The sequence below is a fragment of the Sus scrofa genome, chromosome 1, assembly GCF_054392235.1.
Source record: "Sus scrofa isolate SSC_HxYL_T2T_F1_AM1 chromosome 1, Sscrofa_HxYL_maternal_Yorkshire_Landrace_v2.0, whole genome shotgun sequence".
Lineage (NCBI taxonomy): Eukaryota > Metazoa > Chordata > Mammalia > Artiodactyla > Suidae > Sus > Sus scrofa.
The window spans coordinates 50,858,725-50,881,195 of NC_139383.1; the positions used below are offsets into that span (position 1 = coordinate 50,858,725).

Below are 22,471 nucleotides of genomic sequence, written 5' to 3' on the forward strand. Positions count from 1 at the left end.
TTTTGGGTTTCATTAAGAATTTTGGGAATGCTGTTTTCTTTCTCTGAAAGATGAGGGCATAGGGCAGAACCCTGAGGAACAGAGCGTAGTAGAAGGAAATACTGCAGAGCAGACAAAGCATGTTTGAGGATGTTGTTACCAACTGCTTGTTTGTTGTACGGTTATTCCTTTTTCTGCTCCTCACTCCCAAGCCTGAGTTGACATATAATCCCTCAAATTGAAGAATCTCTCTTTTCTGGAAGTTTGTGTGTATGTGTGGGTGGGGAGTTGGTTTGGTGTGAATTGAGTCTTTGGGACTTTGGGTAAATTACTTGAGGTTATTCAAGTTGGGGTAGTATCCTTTATGTGGTACCTGATGGATGCAGGTGTTTTCCAGGATATTTAATTCATCAGCGTGATTCCTTGTTGTTTTTGACAGAGCCTTGAAGATATCCAGGGAGGCAGTACCTTGGTGTCCTCGTGTTTTCACCATTTGTGCACGTTGGTAGGAATACCATTTTGTAAGATTACCATCTTACCATTTTATGGTGAACCTAAGAGAAGTAGAGGATTACCCAGGTACTGAGTTCTTCTGGTATCTTCTGCCGATATGTCCTTAAATATTTGGTCCTTAGCTAAACATTGCAGGAGAGGTGAGATTTTCATAGTAAACTGGGCTCAGGTACAGTAAGTCCTTGACCTTTTACAATGAAGATAGAATGTCGGAAGCAACAATTGCAGCAGTTTTCCTGCCTGATAAGGGTTTGCTCTGTGCCAACCACGGAGCTTGACGTTTTATGTACATTGTTTTAATTTGAAAAACAACTCAGAGCATACTATTTTTTATTTTTGGTAGGCAGAGGGTGGGATGCTCAAAGAGCTGTTAAGAAACTTCTTAAAACCTCCAGACCTTCCTCCTGTAGGACACTTGATAGTACTTAGTAATGAGGGTGAGTAAAGTCCGTTTTGTCACATTTGAGTCCTAAGATTGTAAAGTTAGGTGAAGATGTCACTGAGTACCTAGTATGCTTCAGGTCAGGCTCTTGGATTATACATGTCTTTGCTTTTGTTAGTTCAAACATGTTTATTTGACTTTTCAAGCTAAATGTTACTTGTAAAGCATTTGCAAATTATGGTCATATTCACATGAGGTATAGACCTGCTGTTTACAAAAAGATAATATAAGGTTGTCAGAAACCATTTAAAGAGAGATTTTGTCTAAACAAATTTAAGATAGATGACTACTAGTGATAAGAGTATGAAATGACATCTCTTGGACCACGAGACCAGCTTCTGTATCTAATGTAATACTATATGTAGTCTTCAAAAAATTTTTTTACCTTAGTTATCCCAGCTACATCACTTTTATCCCTTCTTTTAATTATGAAACATTGTGATTTGGAGCTTTTATTAGAGAAACTAAGAAAACCAGTCCCCTTTCTTTATTTCATGAATCAGTCTGAAGCTCAATGCTCTTTGAAAAGCAATCTCTACACTTGTATTGATTTAACTACAGTTGTCTCATCCCTAGAGGCAAGTAGAACCAAACTGAGTAAAACTCCCTAATATGGAACTTCACTGCATTCTTAACAAGATTTGTCACTTTTAAAAGCTTTACAGTTTACAAAAGTTAGGCAAAAGCTGCTGTAAGAGTGTAATTTCTCATGTGGGATGTGGTTAATTATAGGCTGCTTGTACTAGTGCATGACAAGTGATAAAGCTTTACATTAAGCTTTTCATTATTAGGATATTTCATCTTATCTAAAAACTTTAATTACTTCAGTTCCATGAAGTCTGTTGTGCACCAAAGCTAATCAGCAGTTCCCCTTGGAGCTTTTGAAAATTTTACCGCTGTCAGTGGTGTGTGTCTGGAGCTAGAAGATTTTGTTCTTGGGAATAGTATTAATTTAATTGTCTTTTAAATGGCATTTTTAAAGAAAGGAAGTTATCTTCAAATGCAAATAAATACATGTGAAAAGATAAAACACAGTATTATTAACATTTTTTGGACTACTGTTACTCTCTGTTAGTTTTGAGGATTGTGACAGTAAAGGGTACTGTATGAAATGTTTTGTAACCATAGACATGGGGAATATTCTGGGGTAGTTTGTGGTTTGTTTACTAAATCCCAAATCAGCCACCTAAACTTGATTTTTTTTTTTTTTTTTTTTGTCTTTTTGCTATTTCTTGGGCCGCTCCCACGGCACATGGAGGTTCCCAGGCTAGGGGTCAAATCGGAGCTGTAGCCGCCAGCCTACGCCAGAGCCACAGCAACAGGGATCCAAGCTGCGTCTGCAACCTACACCACAGCTCATGGCAACGCCGGATCCTTAACCCACTGAGCACAACGCCGGATCCCTAACCCATCGAACCCACAATCTCATGGTACCTAGTTGGATTCATTAACCACTGAACCACGACGGGAACTCCTTGAATTGTTTTTAATATATTCCTTGATTTGCTGAAAATATTACTGTTTTATATCTGGTTTTGGGAGCAATTCTATCATTGATCTTTGTCAGTGTAATTAAGTCCTTTTGTCTCATATGGCGTCTGGAGATGGAAAATTAAGAGAAGTATTTCCTGATCTCCAAATATATTGGTTCTTTCATTGATGTTTCTTATTTGCTTGTCTGTTTAAACTTGATGATAGGCAAACCATCGTAGCTCATAACACAGTACTTGTCTGTCTCCTCCTCTAATGTGGACCCTATGTTTAAAAGATCTGCCTGTCAGAAGACGCCGATTGATCGTGAAAGCTACAAGTTAAATAGTACTCTGTGCACACATTGTTCTTAGTTCTTAACTTACACTAACTTGTGTAATTCTAATAGGAATCCCGGGGAGTGAATTCTAGTGTTAGCACCATTTTAAAAGTGAGGAAACTGAGACACCAAGTTATATAAAAAGAAAAAGTACATTTATTGAATGCTTGCTGTTTATTAGGTACATGCTTGAGTACTTTATGTATATTTTCCCCAGTGCTTTCAACAGCTTTGTGAGATGGAGGAGTATTATTGTTTTTTTCATATCCTGCTAGGTATGGGTTCAAGAGATCAGCTTCAGGGTCACAGTAACTTCCACTTAAATAACAAGTACCTAGAAATAAGGGTGTACAATTGAGAACATCTTATTTGAGAATTAGTGCTACAGTTAGCATATGATGCAAAATTATTGTCAGATTTCCCTTGAAAATCCCTTACATTGTCTAGACAGTTTGCAGATACAGAGACCCTCTAAAAATCCAGTTTGGCGGTTTTTTTTTCCCCTCTGGTGTCAGAAAAGAATTCAGAAATCAGTGACTATAGGCCCACTAGCCAACTTCTTGTTTTGTAAGTAAAGTTTTACTAGAACATAGCTAAGCTACACCCATTCATTTGTAAGTTTTCTATGCTGCTTTGTAGCTACAAATGCAGAAGTGAGTAGTTGCAACATAGGCCAGTTGTCCCATAAAACCTAAAATATTTTACTATATGACCCCTTAAGAAAAAATTTGCTGACCCTTGGACTAAAATGTTGTTTCTTTAGATGAATTAACAATGAAGAATTGACTTGCATTGGGGACTTTGTACAAAAATGTATAAGAACCATGTGGTACATGTATTATGTTCTTAGACAGGTGACTCCCAAGTCTTTTTAAACACTTTGTGATGTGCTTTGTTTGCTTTTTCAAAAGTACTGTTTTATGTTAATAATTTGGAATGTGCTAGTATGTTGTCATGCCTTATTTAAATTTTTTTATATCCTTTATATCCTTGAAAAACATCAACTTTCATCTCATATATATTTTTAAGAATTACTTAATGCTTAGTTTCTGAGAGAGTTTTTTGTTTATCATAAGCACAAACCGGATCAGTTATATTTGAATTATTTATATGAAATATGTTAAGTATAAATTAAGATTTTGCAAATATCTGTTATTTCTGAAAATTCACACATATCATTTCATCAGACATTAGTATTATTTTTTACTCCAAAAGATCATATACTTAAAATGTTTGCCTTGTTCAAATTTGGTATGTATAAAACCATCATAGTTTTCTATACTTTAGTTTTATAGTGGTGGTTAAATTATTTTATATACTGTACTTTTATTTTTTTATGGCCATGCCCACAGCATATGGAAGTCCCCAGGCCAGGGATTGAATCCAAGCTGCAGTTGCAGCAGTACCAGATCCTTTAACCCACTGCACTGGGCTGGGGATCCAACCTGCTCCTCTGCAATGGACCCGAGCCACTATAGTCATGTTCTTAATTCGTGTGCCACAGCGGGAACTCCATACTGTATTTTCAGTCTTAATGAGTTTTCTCTTTAATAGTAATTTTTGGTGATACACAGTGATCTTTCCTTGGTCATAAACATTACTTAAATGAGAGTATCAAAGTCTTTTCAAGCTTTAACGTATAGTATACTTTAAACGATATCCAAAATAGACTATTGTTTCTTTTAGAAGGAACAACATCATGTTATTCTCCTCCCAAGTATTTAAACTTGAAAATTATACTTTAAGAATTTAGATTTCCAAATTTTTTTTAGTTAAGAAATAACTATATGCATATTATATGTTATATAATATTTATATCTAAAAGTAAATGTAATGACTGTTTTAAAATATTATACAATTTTTTTAAAACAGTAAATGTATTTCACATCCTCTGGAATTTTGTTTTCTCTTTTGTGGAAGTAAATAGTTGTCCCTATAATGAAAATTACTCATTAACATACACATTCATACATCTCATCCAAAGGGCCAACTTTTTGGATTGTTTCACTTTTCCTGTGAAAAATATTAAAAAATTGTGATACTGAACATGAATTTCTACAGTTGTGTAAACTTAACATTTAGCCATTTACTTATGAAATAATTGAAATAAAATAACATTGCATTTTATGCAAATTATAGTGTGTTTTGGTAATTTTTTGGTATTGACTGCCAAAATGTTCACATATCTTAATAATCAGCCTTACACTTGAGAGGATTTCCAAGTCTACTTTGAAAATAGGTGCCCTCCACATTTGACATTCCTCTCTAGATTTTAAAGCATTTATTTTCATTAGCAGAAATTAAATGACTGATTCACAAATGAACTTGTGATGACCGGTGACATTCTGAAAAGGTGTATGTCAGACATTCTTGGTTTCAAATCACATCTTTCCCTTTGATCGTAAAACACCAGAGAATGTCTTAAACTTTCTGTGCCTGGTTTTAGCTATAAAATGGCACCTACCTTATAGGTTAAGAGGAGAAAAGGAGATAATATAAAGTGCCTTGTAAATACTCAAATTTATAGAAAGATGTCTTTAAAAATGATTTTCAGTTATTCAGCCTACTTAATAAATTGAATGTTTAGATTTCTTGTCTTTCTTACTTGCCTTTCCTGCTGCCTTTAAGTGCTTTCTTTTAATATCTACTGTGTAATGGTATTCAGCTCTTTCTATTACCTATTGTCTCAAATGTCAATTTAAGGAGCTTTTTTAACTTCTAATAGGAGTTATTGACTGAAAATGTAATGTTTTACTGCTTCAGGCCTTTCTTTGAAGGGAAGGATATTTTAACCTGGGATCCACAGAGATTGTATTTTAGTGTATTTCATTTCCTTTGTGATTCTGTTTATTTTACTTTATGCATTTAAAATCACTGTCTCAGAAAAGAGTCCACAAGTTTTAGTTGACTATCAAAGGGGCTTATGTTATTAAAAAATAAAAAAAGTTAAGAATCCCTGATGAGTCAGAGAACAAAAAGAAATAAAAGGAATCCAAATTGGAAAAGAAGAAGTAAAACCATTACTGTTTGCAGTTGACATTATTTGCGGATGACATTATACTCTACATAGAAAATCCTAAAGATGCTACCAGAAAACTGCTAGAGCTCCTCAGTGAATTTGGTAAAGTTGCAGGATACAAAATTAATACACAGAAATCTCTTGCATTCCTATATGCTAACAATGAAAGATCAGAAGGAGAAATTAAGAAAACAAGCCCGTTTACTATTACATCAAAAGAATAAAATGCCTAGAATAAATCTACCTAAAGAGGCAAAAAGACTTGTACTCTGAAAACTCTAGATGCTGATGAGAGAAGTTGAAGCTGATACAAAAAGATGGAAAGATATACCATGTTCTTGGATTGGAAGAATCAGTATTGTCAGGATGACTGTACTCTGCAGATTCATTGCAATCCCTATCAAATGACTGGTGGCATTTTTCACAGAACTAGAACAAAGAATTTTAAAATTTGTATGGAAACAGAGAAGACCCCGAAAAGCCAAAGCAATCCTGAGGAAGAAAAACAGAGGTGAAGGAATCAGGCTCTCTGACTTCAGCCTATCCTATAAAGCTACAGTCATCAAAACAGTATGGTACTGACTCATAGCTCAATAGAACAGGATAGAAAGCCCAGAAATAAACCCATACACCTATAGTCAATCTGTGAAAAAGGCGGCAAGAATATACAGTGGAGAAAGACAGTCTCTTCAGTAATTAGTGCTGGGAAAACTGAACAGCTACATGTAAAAGAATGAGAATACAACGTTCTTTAACACCATACACAAAAATAAACTCAAAATTTGTTAAAGACCTTAAATGTAAGGCCAGATACTATAAAACTCTCAGAGGTAAACAGACAGAACTCTGACATAAATTGTAGCAGTATCTTTTAGGATCCACCTCCTAGAGTAATGAAAATAAAAACAAAGATAAACAAATGAGACCTAATTAAACTTAAAAGCTTTTACACAACAAGGAAACTGTAAACAAAATGAAAAGATAACCCGGAAAATGGGAGAAAATATTTGCAAATGAAGCAACATACAAAGGGTTAATCTCCAAAATATACAAACATTTCATGCTTTATATAAAAGAAAACAACCCAATCAAAAAATGGCAGAAGATCTAAAATTGACTTTTCTTCAAAGAAGACAGATGGCCAAAAAGCACATGAAAAGATGCTCAACATTACTAATAGAGAAATGCAAATCAAAACTACATCGAGGTATTAACCTCACACCATTCAGAATGGCCATCATCAAAAGGTCTATAATCAGTAAATGCTGGAGAGGGTGTGGAGAGACGGGAACCCTCCTTCACTGTTGGTGGGAATGTAAATTGGTATAATTGCTGTGGAGTGAGAACACTGGAGGTTCCTTAAAAAAGGGTTACTTTTCTGTACAGCAGAAATTGACAGAATATTATAAATCAACTATAATAAAAAAATTATGATCTGGCAATCCCATTCCTGGGAAGATACCCAGAGAAAACAATTCCAAAATACACATGCATCCCAGTGGTCATTACAGTGCTATTTACAATAGCTAGGACATGGAAGCAAGCTAAGTGTCCATCAGCAGAGAAATGAATGAAGATGTGGTATATTATACAATGGGATATTACTCAGCCATAAATAGAATGTAATAATGCCATTTGCAGTGACATGGATGAACCTAGAAGATTTACATACTAAGTGAAATAAGTCAGACAAAGACAAATAACACATGATATCACTATATGTGGAGTCTAATTTTAAAAATGATACAGATGATCTTATTCACAAAACAGAAACAGATTCACAGGTTTTGAAAACAAAAACGGTTACCAAAGGGGAAAGCTGGTGGGGAGAGATAAATTAGGAGTTTGGGATTAACATATACATCACTACTATATATAAAATAGATAACCAACAAGGACATACTGTATAGTAAGAGAAACTACTTAATTTTCTGAAATAACCTATATGGGGAAAGACTCTGAAAAAGAATGAGTGTGTGTATGTGTGTGTACGCTTATACATACATATATATATATACCTGAATCACTTTTCTGTACACCCAAAACTAGCACAACACTGTAAATTAACTACCACAATAAATTCATATATATATTCATGAATATATTTATATATATATAGGTCCCTGATGGAAGCAAGTACCATTTTAGTGGAATATGATAAGGGAGTGGTTGACTGGAAGAGGGGGTCTGCATCAAATAACTCAAGAGCTTTTGAACCTCACTAGAAGTGACTTACTCTCCCAACAGGTAAGGCTAGTTCAGCCAACTTCAGGATATTAAATGGTACTAACTTTGGTTTCTTGACTTCTTCATTTCTAAAAGCTTTGCAGGAAAAAATGGCCTTCATTCTTCTAATACACAGGGAATCCTCTCTGATACAGTCAGAGGCAGCCATGTATGGTGAGAAAGGACATGTCTTGAAATCACAATTGTTTAGTTTTTCCAAGTTTGCTGATTCTTCACCTGTGATGTGGAAATTATAATCTGCACATTACTGCGTTGAGGAAGGGTTAAGAAAAAAACTGTGGCCAGCACACAGGGTCTGGTATGCTGCGGTTGCTACACAGGTATTAGTTTCTTATAGTGAAAATCCAAAATTAACTTTAGTTGAATTTAGAGTGGAGTGGGTGTGGCGGGCTGAGGAGTGTGGTGGGTTAAAGAAATGTGGTTACTTTTCTTTTTAGAATTGGGATAAATAGTTCTGTTGAATGGGGAAAATTTCCTGAAAGAGACAGACTCTTTGGCAGAAAAAGAAGTAGGTTACAGAATTCAGTTGCAGAAACAGTGTATGAGGAAAGTATAGACCGAGGAGTAGGAAAATTGAGAGTCTAGGCTTTGTGATGAGGAATGAATAAAGGGGGAGTGCATATGTCACTGAACTCATGCTTTTCCTTAAGTTACTTGTTTTCAGAGCAGTGGAATTTTTCATCAGAGATAAATATGAAAAGAAGAAATACTACGATAAAAATGCTATAGCTATTTCAAATGTAAGTAAAATCTTCATCTCTATCATCAATTGAAGTTGAATAGATTTTGGACTTTTAGCATATGGTATAGCTCAATTTATTTTTTATAAAAATGCATTACATACTTTAAAATATTCGCATATTGAAATTTTTGTCACATAATATTAATGAGCTCTCATAAGCAGAACTCTTGATTCAGAAAGGAACACATTCTGGAGTTCCCATTGTGGCTCAGCGGTAATGAACTCCACTAGTATCCATGATGGCATAGGTTCAATCCCTGGCTTCACTCACTGGGTTAAGGACCTGGTGTTGCCGTGAGCTGTGCTGTAGGTCATAGACTCAGCTCCGATACCGAGCTGCTGTGGCTGTGGTAAGCTGGCAGCTGCAGCTCTGATTCAACCCCTGGCCTGGAAACTTCCATATGCTGCAGGTGCGGCCCTAAAAAGACAAGAAGACAAAAACAACAACAACAACAACAAAAAAGCATATTCTAGGTGAGAGTGTAATAACTGCATAACTGGAATTTAATTAATTTTATGAAATTGGCATAAAGATAAAGCCACTAATTGAAAAATGGGGAAAGAGAAAATTATTTTACTAGACTTTGGAAATAAATGAAAAAGGCAAATCTACCCTCCTCTAACGGCTTTGGTGGATCTGTCCAGATAAGTTTATTAAAACATGACATCTTACTTGGTTAATATCAAGCACTTGATACCTAATAGGTGACACCTTCCTGTAGTGATCAAATATGCTATATCACTGTTCTTTGTGTGTGTGTCTTTTTTTTTAAAGTTTTCCCTCCCTAGTTAATTCCGTTTAAGGCTAAATGTCTTTAATGTTGCAGTCATTTTTTTTTTTTTGGTCCTTGATCCCTAGATTAATAATAAAGCTATAAGCCAGTTAATTTTATGTTTAAGTAATTGAAAGACAATGCTTTCATCTCATTTTGTATATAAACTGGTTTTCATTTTCAGTCCATGTGGAGAATATACTAAATATACTAAGACACTAAAAAATTCAGTCAGATGCTAACAAAGGAAGGATATATTTTTTTTGTCTTTTTGCTATTTCTTGGGCCGCTTCCACGGCATATGGAGGTTCCCAGGCTAGGGGTCCAATCGGAGCTGTAGCTCCCGGCCTACGCCAGAGCCACAGCAACTCAGGATCCGAGCCGCGTCTGCAACCTACACCACAGCTCACGGCAACGCCGGATCGTTAACCCACTGAGCAAGGGCAGGGACCGAACCCGCAACCTCATGGTTCCTAGTCGGATTCGTTAACCACTGCTCCACGACGGGAACTCCAGGAAGGATATTTTATTGTATTGTCCTTTACCATAAAAAATCTTTTAAAAAAATGTTGAAAGTATGATTAATGTATTTTTTTGGAGCACAGATACCCTTGACAGAGTTTGAGCTACATATACAGTAAATCTTTTTTAAAAGATTGATAAAAATTGACCGTATTGAGAATGATACTTATGTCTGTAAATAAGTTTACTTATGTCATTATGGGGAAAAAAGGGCTAATTTTAAAATATATTTTCTTATGAAATTTTAAGAAATCCTTTTAAATACAGGGTGTGTAAACCAGGGAGTGGGAATTTTGATGGCCATCTTAGAATTTTCCTACCAGGGTTATGCTGAATGAATCTGCCTTCTCTGGCTGTTCCTTAATTGAATGAGTGATAGGGGGCATTTGAAAAACTTTGAGTACAGAAAGTACTTTAGCCTGTCTTTTGGCCCCTCACTCCCCTTAATCAGTAGTGAATCGCAGCTGCAGACACTGAGAAAGGGAGTTCTTAGGAGATCTCACAGGCCTTGAGCAGATGAGGCTGAGCTCTGCCTTATTGTTGCCTCTTTTCCTTCAGGAGCTTTTCTCTGTCCAGCCTCCTCTCTCCCTTCCTCCACCACATATTTCCATACTCACATGATTCATTTGCCGTAGTAATAATCAAAAAGAAAATCTGCTGAACCAGTGAAATGTATAGGTAACTCAATCTATTTTATCCTGACCCTTAACTTCTCAGTTTAGTCTTGGAAAAATGGCTGATAGTCATTGGGAATTGATGATTTTAAAATGAGCACTCACTTATTCTTGTTAATCTTCTATATATATTTCTTGCCTCCTTTGCTACTTTTCATCCTTCACAAATAACTTCATGAACTCAATTTGAGTACATACTTAAGTTTTTGCAGCACTGGTTTTAGTTCTGCATTGTGAATTTCAAATGAAATTACCATTATTATCACTTGCCCTATTAAGTTTTTTATAACCAAGTATTATATAAAATTTTTAAAACAGAATTTTCTCGTTTTATATGTGTGTATGTATGTATATATACACACATATGTATAAAGGCTAGTATTCAGTATAACAAAAGTACAATTAAATCCAGTATTCCAGTTTAGAAAATGTTGTGGAAACAATGTTTCTGTGTTGTATTATAGTAAAAATGAGCTTGCACTAGTAATTCTTTTAAGCTCTCTTTGTAATAAACTAATGCTTATATATTTCATTAAGGTAAATGAGCAATAATTTTAAGACAGTGTGAATTGCAATACACTTTTAAAATTCTTCTATTTTTTGGCCATGCCCACAGCATGTGGAAATTTCCAGGCCAGGGATCAAAACTCTCACCACAGCAGCGGCCTGAGCCACTGCAATAACAAAGCCAAATATCCTTAATGTGCTGCATTGCAAGGGAACTCCTACAATAAATTTTAGATGTCCTTCAAGACAGGGGTAAGAAACTTAGATGATGAATGATTAGGTGGTGAGTTAAGATTAGTGTTAAATAACACAGGTACAACTTGATTTTTGTTATTACTGTTACTTCTTTTTGTTACAATTTTAGTTTCTCTTCTGTGGGATAGGTATGGCCATGGTATCAATTTTTTTTTTTTTTTTTTGTCTTTTGAGGGACACATCTGCAGCATATGGAGGTTCCCAGGCTAGGGGTCGAATTGGAGCTATAGCTGCCAGCCTGTGCCACAGAAATGCCAGATCTGAGCCAAGTCTGTGACCTATACCATAGCTCATGGCAATGCTGGATCCTTAACCCACTGAGCGAGGCCAGGGATTGAACCCGCATCATCACAGATCCTAGTTTGGTTCGTTAACCACTTAGCCACTATGGGAACTCACGTGGTAACTATTTTGGATAGTATTCTTATAAGTGTTAAGTAAGATAAGTGTTAAATAAGGTAAACCACATACTGCATGTTTAGTAGAGTGCCTGGCACATACGTGTTTACTAAATAGAAGCTACTGTGATGATCATGTTGCAGGAAGAAAGGAGGGAAGCAAGCGTAAAGGCCCCTGAGCAGGTGGAAAGTTGAGAAACGTGAATATTCAGACTTCACTCTAAGACTTGAGTTCTGTTTGGTTAATATCACCACGTTGTAGTCAGCCCTTTCGTTACGGACTGCCAGGTGACTGATGTGACAGTTAAAGGACTTCCATTTGAATTTTTTTCTGGAATTCTACATTTCTTAGTGACTTATCCAATGATTTCAAAATGAGCATTTTAAAATTCAGGCTTCTACATATTTGGTGGTATAGTTACTTAGTTAAGTTTGTTAAAGTCTTTAACTCTCCTTCTGATGAGTTTAATTGATGGTTTCTTTTGTATGATTTGTTTATTAGTTCATTAAGTGTATTTTCAGCTTTTGTATTTAATGCATGCTGTGGGATGTAATTGACTTTGGAAATGATAATTTCAAATGATTTCTTGACTCCTATAAAACTTTAGCTTCACAGTATATTGAAAGCTCCTGAGACAGCCATTTGAGAATTGCAATGATAAAATCTCCACTTAGAAAACATATCCAAGGATTTCCAAAATGGTTTTGAAGCAATATGTTGCTTAAAATTAATCCCTAAGTTATTTTTCAATGTTTGGAGCACCAGATTTTTATTGTAACATTATTCTGTTAAAAAGGGTAATAGTAAAAAGAAAAAAGTTTTCAAGAAAATAATGTGATCAGCGTTCCCTCTTTGTCACAGTGGGTTAATGATCTGTGGCAGCACAGGTTTGATCCCCGTCCTGGCACAGTGGGTTAAGGATTCATCATTGCTGCAGCTGTGGTGTGGGTCACAGTTGTGGCTCAGATTCCATCCTAGGCCCACAAACTTTCGTATGCTGTGGATGTGGCTAAAAAAAAAAAAAAAAACAAAACAGAAAAAAAGTCATCTTTTCTTGAAAAGATAGATGAATATCTTGGCTTATGACCTTCGAATGTTCATACTGGTATTTTTTAAGTACTTGATACTTTTTCAAAGTATATTTGCTCACTTTATCCTGGAACGTGCTAGTTGGAAACCTGTTTTGCCTGATGAGTTTTCTTTTTGTAGTGAGTGTGTATACTTAGATTGCTCTGGAGTTTCTTTGCATCAGTTTCTTTGTTGGTGGCCTAGAGAAGAACCTCTGGGCTTAAGAATAACTGGAGAAAGGACTGTGACTCATTTATTCCTGACAAAAATCTACTGGGTTTCCACTCAATGTTCTCTCATAGATAGAGTGGTGGCCTGGAGAAGATAGGGGGTAGAGGAACATTGAAAGAACATTCAAAGTCTTGTCCTCTATATAAAAGTACTGGAATCCGGTGGAACAGAACTATCATCTAGTTACAAAATAAATTTTGAATTTAACAGTAAGTCCAGATAACTTGTGTGAGATTTCAGAAAAGTATGTCAGCCAGCCAGTGTACCTTCAGAGGACGGTTGTAACTACTGACATTGAGCCTCCTTTTGGTTCTGCCTCTGAGAGGCTTTCATCCTCCTCTTTTCTTTTCCTCATAATTTTTTTTTTTTTTTTATGGAGACTTGTTGAATGCCTGATGCTAAAGATGGGTAATGGAAACAATGTCTGTCTCAGAGGACTTCATTTAAACAGAGAATACTGGGAGTTCCCCTTGTGGCTCAGTGGTTAACAAATCCGACTAGGAACCATGAGGTTGTGTGTTCGATCCCTGGCCTTGCTCAGTGGGTTAAAGATCCGGTATTCCCGTGATCTGTGGTGTAGGTTGTAGACGCGGCTCGGATCCCACGTTGCTGTGGCTGTGGTGTAGGCCGGCGGCTACAGCTCCGATTAGACACCTAGCCTGGGAACCTCCATATGCCGTGGGAGCGGCCCTAGAAATGGCAAAAAGATAAAATAAACAGAGACTACTGTTAAGTAATTACGTCTTTACTGGACCTCACATGGTAATGTCTACAAGAGGAAAGTGTTGTAGATGGGTCCTTGGAAGCACCTACAGTGGCTCCTTAGATTAGACTGAAGGATGAAGGGATACCTCCTGGAGGAGGCAGCATCAACTCAGAGTGAAAGGACAGCTGGGCACTACTACAAGTGTGGGTACTTCTGGCAGAGGAAACAGCAGAAGCAGAGATCCTGGAGGCCAGAGCAACAGACTAGAGAGCTAGCATCAGAGCAGTTGAGTGTAGCTAGACATTGGTTGCCAGGTTGGGGAGCATGGGAGCAGGTGGGGGGTCTTAGGGTTTGGTTGGGTCCATGTGTAGACCTCTGTTCATTCCTTGCTCACCTAATGGATCTTACACTGCTCATTGACTTTTAAAAAATCAATCTTTTTGAGGTACAATTTACGTACAATAAAAGACAGTTTAAGTTGTAATTCAATGAGTTTTGGAAATTAAGTACCCCTGTGTGACTATTACCACAGTTGGCATGTAGAACCTTTCTTTCACTCCAGGACATCCCTTTGTGCCTCTTGCTACCCACCCCAGGCCCAAGCGGCCACTGATCTGCCTTTCATCACTGTAGATTGCAGTTGTCTTTGCTCGAGTTTCATATAAATAGTGTCATAAACTGTTTACTCTTTTGTGTCTTTCTTCTTTCAGCATGTTTCTGAAATTCCTTCCTGTTTCCATGTGTACTAGTAGACTAGTGTTCATTTTTTATTAGTAGACAGTAATTTGATTTATGAGTATACCACAGTTACACATTCACTTGTCGATTTGCCAGTTGACTTTTTCCTTTTGTATGTTATTTCCTTTATTTAATTTGATTAAGATGGAAATTGACCTCCCCCGAAGCATGTGGAGGTTTCCAGGCCAGGGATCGAACCTGAGCCACAGCAGTGACAATGCCAAATCTTAACCACTAGTCTACCTGGGAACTCCTCCAATTGACTTCAAATATCTTGCCTACTGGACAAGTGTCTCTGATTGTTCCTAGCTGGAACATGGTATTGATGCTTTTTTTTTTTTTTTTTTTTTTTGGCATTAAAAAGCTTTAAATGACTGATATTTATGGAATAATTTTTAAAAAATTATTTATTTATTTATGTTTTGCTTCTTAGGGCTGCACTCGTAGCATGTGGAAGTTTACAGGCTAGGGGTTGAATCAAAGCTACAGCTGCCGGCCTGCACCACAGCAACAGCAACGCAGGATCCAAGCTGCATCTGTGATTTATAGCACAGCTCACGGCAATGCCAGATCCTTGACCCACTAAGCGAGGCTAGGGGTCAAACCCATGTCCTTGTGGATACTAGTCAGGCTCATTTCCACTGCACCACAATGGGAACCCCTATTGAATAATTTTATATTGCTCCTTCTGCATTTTAAAAATTGTCAAATCAATTTATCATCTTCTTAAAAGAACAAGCACTTTTACAATGAATTGTCTTGAATTGGTAACACTTGACATATCAAATGCTCTCATTCCCCTTTTATATTTTTATGTTCATCTTTTTTTTTTTTTTTTTTGTCTTTTTGCTATTTCTTGGGCTGCTCCCGCGGCATATGGAGGTTCCCAGGCTAGGGGTCGAATCGGAGCTGTAGCTGCCGGCCTACACCAGAGCCACAGCAATGCGGGATCCGAGCCGCGTCCGCAGCCTACACCACAGCTCACGGCAGCGCCGGATCGTTAACCCGCTGAGCAAGGACAGGGACCAAACCCGCAACCTTATGGTTCCTAGTCAGATTCGTTAACCACTGCGCCACGATGGGAACTCCTATGTTCACCTTTTACATGAGTTTGGGCAAAAGGTCTTTATGATGTAGGTTGTCATCTTAAGTGATTTTACATGCTATTTCTAATCTCTTGTTTTCTGCATAAAGTGGCAGTAAAAGAGCTCTAGCAAGTAAATATCCGGTGGGATAAACCAGCTTTCAAGCCAGGCTTTGAGGCACAGTTTGTCTTTTTAAAATATTTTCTTCTATGTGTAATTTCCATTAGTAGTCACTGAATAGTTAGTTTGCATACTTTTAACAGAGCTAACAAACAGTGTGTCAGGGAAAAGCCCCTTAAATATTATGGTCTTGGGTTGTAATTCAAGAATTACAGCCATAACTAACATAATGACAAGCAGATTGAATGAAGATTTGTCATCTCACAATGTTATTTCGACATTGTATAATAACCTTTCTTTGTAATAGCACCTTTTATTCTTAAAAATTCCTCATGGCACTATTGATATGGTAGGGCAATATAGAGATGTCAGTTTTATGGCTCCAAAGATGTATTACACATTTTGTAAATGTATTTCAGTTATATTTTGGCAGTAAAAAGAGCAGGAAGATAATGCCGCCATTAAAGTGATCAACTATGCATATAGAAATTGGATAGGAAGATGTGTGAAAAGGCTTTTCAAGGAAATCATCTTCCTGTATAAATTGCCTTTGCTGCATAGAGAGCTGTCTCGCAGTGCTCTGGGGTAATTCAGCCCATGCAGCCCTGGAGAGAGTGTTTGTACACACAGATCTGAAAGAAGGAAGTGTGTGCATGCATGGCTTTACGATAAGTCTGCTGCTCAGTTCTTATACTGCATTAATCCATCCTTTTTGCTCCCAGCCTTTTTTCTGTTTTCTTAAACAGTTGATTAAAACTGTAATTAACTTTTACTATTTCAGCTGTTTTATTTTCCATTTCTGAAATAGCTATGGTTAGTAAAGATGAGGACTCATTCATGCTCTCCTAACACTTAGACCATGTATCTTCTTGCTTCATGGCATGAGTACTTCAGCAATAACATTGATGGAAAGAGAACTGTCAGAGAAGCTTCATTGTTTTTCAAATACTTTTGGGGTATGTTGTCTGAGTACATTTTAAATTCTGTGTCATGGTGAAATCCACTTTAAATCATGCACTTATTCTATAGCGAATACTTTTTACTTTGAGAAATTCCACATGAAAGTTTTTTTTTTTTTTTTTTTTTTTTTGTCTTTTTGCTGTTTCTTGGGCCGCTCTTGCACCATATGGAGGTTCCCAGGCTAGGGGTCGAATCAGAGCTGTAGCCACTGGCCTACGCCAGAGCCACAGCAACACAGGATCCGAGCCACGTCTGCGACCTATACCACAGCTCACGGCAACGCCAGATCCTTAACCCACTGAGCAAGGCCAGGGACCGAACCTTCAACCTCATGGTTCCTAGTCGGATCCGTTAACCACTGCGCCACAATGGGAACTCCTCCACATGAAGGTATTAAAGCAACACTCTGTGTATTATTTTCGTCTGCCTACACCTAAGTGCTCCTATATCTCAGAAATACATGAGTATTTGTTTCTTTCCTGTGCCTTTCCATTCTGATTACCTTCTTTTTGTTTTTTTCTCCTGACTTTCCATCTGCATTCCACAGATTTCCTCATCTGATGCTCCTCTTCAGCCTTTGGTATCCTCTCCTTCTCTACAAGCTGCTGTTGAGAAAAACAAATTGGAGGTATGGTAGTGTTTTAGCTGGCCGCATTGCCTAGTGCTCAATGGTAAATGCACCATCATTTGAGGTGCTATAATAGTTGTTTATGTTTTAAATGGGCTCCAGTACTGAACATGTTAAATACAACAGTTTTAAGAATACTTTCCTATCCCACAGGGGAGATTAAAAGACTGTATTTCAGAATGCCTATTTTATTGGTACCATAGGTATATCTCAGCATTTAACAACTAGTTTTTTGTTGTTTCCACTGCTATTTTAGGCTTAAAGGAACTTTAAATAGTTGTTCTTGAATTGTTTGATTTACTAGAAAAGTTTTTGATTAAAAATGTTTTCTTTCTGTACTCTGTTGTTATAAGCACTTGAAGAAAGTTAATTTCAAGTTTCTTTTTAAGTAATAATAACCATCATATAGGTACAGTGTATGAGTATAGAATCATTAGCGATAATTGTTAGAATGTGTTGGGGGGTAGGAGTGGTTAGGGTGCATGATACTGCCATTAGGGACTTTTAAAGTCCCTACAAATATTTGAAGATTTAAAAATTTTCACTCTTTGTCTCTGTTGTTATAATGACCTTAATGAATTAGTTTGAGTTATCCTTTCAGCTAACAATTTTTCTGTGTCTGCTGCTTGGTAAATATGTGCTAAACATGGGGATATAAACACAAATAAGGTATCTCCCTGCCTCGGAGAAGCTTACACCTAACAGCAGAAAACAGATGACTTTACAAAGGTTTCTAATGCAATATAACGTGTGTGCTATGATTGGCACATCCTCACTGTGCTGCTATTAATACAGGAGGCACACTTTTGATGCATCTTAAACCCTTAATAAACACTAACTGTGAGGACTAAGATGCATTCCAAGTAGAGAAAGCATCTTTTGAAAAAAGCCTGGGCAAACCAGGATTGGGGATGTGCAGGTAGAATGGCATGGCTGGGACACTGTCGGAAGGGGAAAGAAGTGAAAGAGGAACCTTCCCGTGGCCTGCTGATGAGTTTGGGCTTTGTTCTTAAGGCCCTGGCACTTTCATGAGATTTAAGTGTAGTAGGATTATCAGCGTCCGATTTTCATGTCCTAATATTTTCCTCCACAGACTCGGATGTGGAAAAGGCTCGAGAACCTGTTGCACTGTTCTATGAGTAAAATGATGGGAGCGTGTAACATGGAGGCAGCAGGAGTGAAAAGGAGACTGTAGTTTTAAGAGGTCTCCAGAGGATGGATTCCCTCGACTCTTGTAATCAGTGAACTATGGAGGTGCTTTGGGGAGCCTTGGTGACCCTCAGTTTCAGGCTAGAGCATCTCAGCGATGATGGTGCTGTCCAGTGAGAAAAGGATCCAAGCTGAGGAGGAGGAGCAGGTTTGAGGAGAGAACTGAGAGGGGGCTGAATTAAAAGTTGTGTATGTTGAGTGTGAGGTGACTGTAGAACATCTGGGTATCTGGTAGGTGGTTGGATATACAGGTCTATAGGCCAGAGGAAAGATCCAGGTTGGAGAACGGGCCAGGGGTGCAGAGGAAGAGAAAGAGGGGAAGAGACTCGGGAAGTCCAGGGAGAGTGTGATATCCTGTTAGTGGAACAGGAGAGCCATGAGAAAGGAAATCAGGGCACACTTGAATTTGAGAGTTAGCAGGGTGAGGTGGGTTTCAGAGGAGACATTGTGGAACAGTTTGGAACATGAAGTACAAGGTTGGAGCTGGACAGACTGGGGTGGTTAGGGTATTGTAGCTATCAGGGGTCAGTGGGCAGGCCCAGAGAAGAAACACCATAAGAGGGTGGAGGTTGCTGTGAGAAAGTGGAGGATGTCAGTGGTACCTGGCTCAAAGGGTGGAAACCCTCAGATTACATATTTGTCCTGTGTGGTTCCTGCCACCACGTCTTAGAAAACAGTGGTCTCATTCATCTAGCTCAATAATGGTATCTAATAGCACTGAACATTAGGGAGCACTCAAGGCAATCCTTTACAGTGTCTATTCCTGCTCTTTTCCTTGTCCTTTTAAAATTTCAATTTTTATGTATGTTTTATAATATATATATAATATAGTGCTTCATAAATAAATACATACATATGGTAGAGTATAAAGATGAGTACATTATAAAAAATTTGAGGCTATAGACCATATCTTTAATTAAATCAGTCACATGTAGTTTGATTATAATGAATACAATTTGTACTTTTCTCTGTCTTAGAGTACTTGAACATTTATTCCAGTTTTCTTATGCAGGAGGTCTCCTGTTTCACTGTATCATTTGAATGTATAGTCATCAAGTTTCAGAAACTACTATTTTATTATACCAGACACCACTGTATTTTACTCTTGCTGAGAAAATAGTTTAAAACAACGTAGGTTCTCACAGTGCTCTTTGATCTTTCAGCAGCTTTTGATTCTGAAGATGGGAGTCATCTGTGGGTCAAACTGTATGATCTGAGTTTAGAGCCCGTGTTTTTAGTGTTACTTCAAAGCCTGTGTTATAATCCCACTGTTGGAATCAGAATAGATTACAGCCATATTTTGACAGCTGAAATTCCAGTGTTCAAGAGGATCAAATCAAGCTCTCTCTTGATCAAACACAGGCAACCAAATCAGTTATTTTTGGTGATTTCAGATGTGCCCACCAGTCATAGCAATTAGAAAGGCAGGCTTCTTACCCGTCTCATGACAATTGGTAACTTCCTTGAGAAAGAATTAAGAGCTTTGAAAGGTTCCCGAACAGTTCATCCAGCACATTAGCGAGAATGTTCACTTGTTTTCCTCCCTAAACTTGACAAATGATGTATGGAAAGCTTTTATAGTATATGAAGGATTTTTGCACATCTCATTTATGTTTTCATTTATGAAATGCCATTGATATTACTTACCTCAGAAAGTTGTGGGGATTTAAGTGAGTCAGATAGTTCTGGCACATGGGAAGGTTTCTGTAAGTATTAGCCGTTAACCATATGGAAGGGGAACTGCAGTGGTAAACAGTAGTGCTCTGTGCATGGCACTTGAGAATCTGGGCTCTGCAGTCCCTCAGCATTGCTGCTGTTAGCTCTGTGTTACTTTCCTGAGAGTTTGTCTCTCCATTTATAAAATGAGAGTAATTATATTTTTTTCAGACTAAAAGTTAAATTAGTAAGGTACAGATCACAGGCTTGGGCTCATAGGAACTTTGGTTATATTCTATTTTTTTTTTTTTTTTCTGTCTTTTTGCCATTTCTTGGGCCACTCCTGCGGCATATGGAGGTTCCCAGGCTAGGGGTCTAATTGGAGGTGTAGCCTCCGGCCTACACCAGAGCCACAGCAAAGTGGGATCCGAGCCGCGTCTGCAACCTACACCACAGCTCACAGCAACGACGGATCCTTAACCCACTGTGCAAGGCCAGGGATCGAACCTGCAACCTCATGGTTCCTAGTCGGATTCGTTAACCACTGAGTCACGATGGGAACTCCTCCATATATATTCTATTTTTTGAGAGAAGTTGTGTCAAACACCATTTTAAAGTCACAGGAGTAAATGCAGCCCGTAGTCCTTATGACTAAGTGTGTGTATTTTTTATTATACTTTCTTAGGCTCACCAATTTATCTTTTCATCTTTGCTGCCAGTTGCATTATCATCTGATTCTAGATTTCTAGGCATCTTTCCCCTTTACAAGACTTATGAATACTCTTTGTTTAATCTTTGTTTCCCTTTCCTTTTTTTTGGCCCTTAATTTTATGGCTCTTAATTTTTTTTTATTATTATATCCTATTTATGGCTCTTAATTTTTTTTTATTATTATATCCTATTTCGTCCTTCTTAGAAATGCAAATTGTGAGTGCTATAATACCATTATATTTTACCTAGAGTGACTTGGATTAAATACTCTGACTAGTCAGCTAGCGCTATCTTCAACATTTTTTTCATGAAAAAATTATGGTATTTGCCCTTTGAAAAATCACAACACTCTGGTAACAGACTGAAAATGTTTTCTGTTACTTTAAAAAATTAAAGTGACTTTACCCTTTCTCCTCATGTTTCCATGTTGTAATCTCCACCTATGTGATAAAGAATTCTGTTCCCTCAGTTTACTTTTTCTTCTAATTCAAATTTCAGCATTATGGTTACTATTAGGAAGCCTAATCTTATGTGAAAATGCAGTGAGAATTCATTGTATAGAGGTCTCATTTGTTTTAAACAAACTCTACAATATCAAAGGAGTTCTAAATTATCTCACTTATGTCTTAATTTTTTAACAGAAAACTATTCTTTATTGTTATCTACATGTTCCTCAATGAGAATATGAATTTTACTTTATATCTCAGTATCACTGGATATTGTCATCACTGAATATTTGCACCCTTTTCAGATGACTCAAACTAGTAAAATGAACATTTTAAGAGCTGCTGTTTTTTGAAAAGTAAACTTATCAAAGCTTCTGGCTATGTTTTAGAAAGAAAAGGAAAAAAAAAAGGAAGAGAAAAAGAGAGAAAAGGAGCCAGAGAAGTCTGTGAAACCTCTTACAACTGAAAAGGTAAATTTTCTTTTTTTCTTCAATCTACAAAGATTATGACCTTATTTGTATAATTATATATGAACGACTTAGGGAATATTCATGCTGTACAAGTCATCATTCTTTGAACAACTATTTGTTGGGTGACTGCTGTGTGCTAAATAAGCATGTCCATCTGGCTTGTCCTCTCTGATTTGTAATCAGTTCTATATGTGTGGGTGTGGGTTCATGTGAGTTCCTCAAGGGCAAGTATCATTCATGAGATGAAGAGTGGTGTTTTTAGCTTTCATGCATAATCAGACTTTAGCAAAAGTTTAGAGGATGAAAAGGTCATACCTGCAAGGGCCTTCATGCACAAGATTAGCACTTGAGCTGGATATTGGAGTATAGGTGGATTAAGGTATGAAGCAGGAGTGTAATCTGTGGAGAGAACACTTCAAGGACATGGAAACCGGAAATAGACAATGCATGTTTAGAAAATAGTAGTGGCATTTGAAGGAAGACATATGGCTTTGTATAAGAAGTTTTTAAAAGGAAAACCAAAATGGTAGGTGGAGCTCAAATTGTATAGAACCTTAAAGT

At 37.2% G+C, this 22,471-nt stretch overlaps 1 protein-coding gene across 7 annotated transcripts in view; it reads left to right on the forward strand.

Annotated features, from left to right (window-relative positions):
• The window catches only part of SMAP1 (small ArfGAP 1), a 160,821-nt gene that overhangs the window by 67,690 nt on the left and 70,660 nt on the right, over nucleotides 1–22,471 (forward strand). For 4 of the 7 annotated variants that reach the window (XM_021089472.2, XM_005659254.4, XM_021089445.2 and 1 more), the window contains 3 exons: nucleotides 8,675–8,750; nucleotides 17,338–17,418; nucleotides 21,830–21,910. In XM_021089472.2, the coding sequence (XP_020945131.1) occupies nucleotides 8,675–8,750; nucleotides 17,338–17,418; nucleotides 21,830–21,910 (238 nt within the window). The remainder of the gene's footprint in view (nucleotides 1–8,674; nucleotides 8,751–17,337; nucleotides 17,419–21,829; nucleotides 21,911–22,471) is intronic. The other 3 variants (XM_084958811.1, XM_021089462.2, XM_084958825.1) reach the window with 1 other exon arrangement.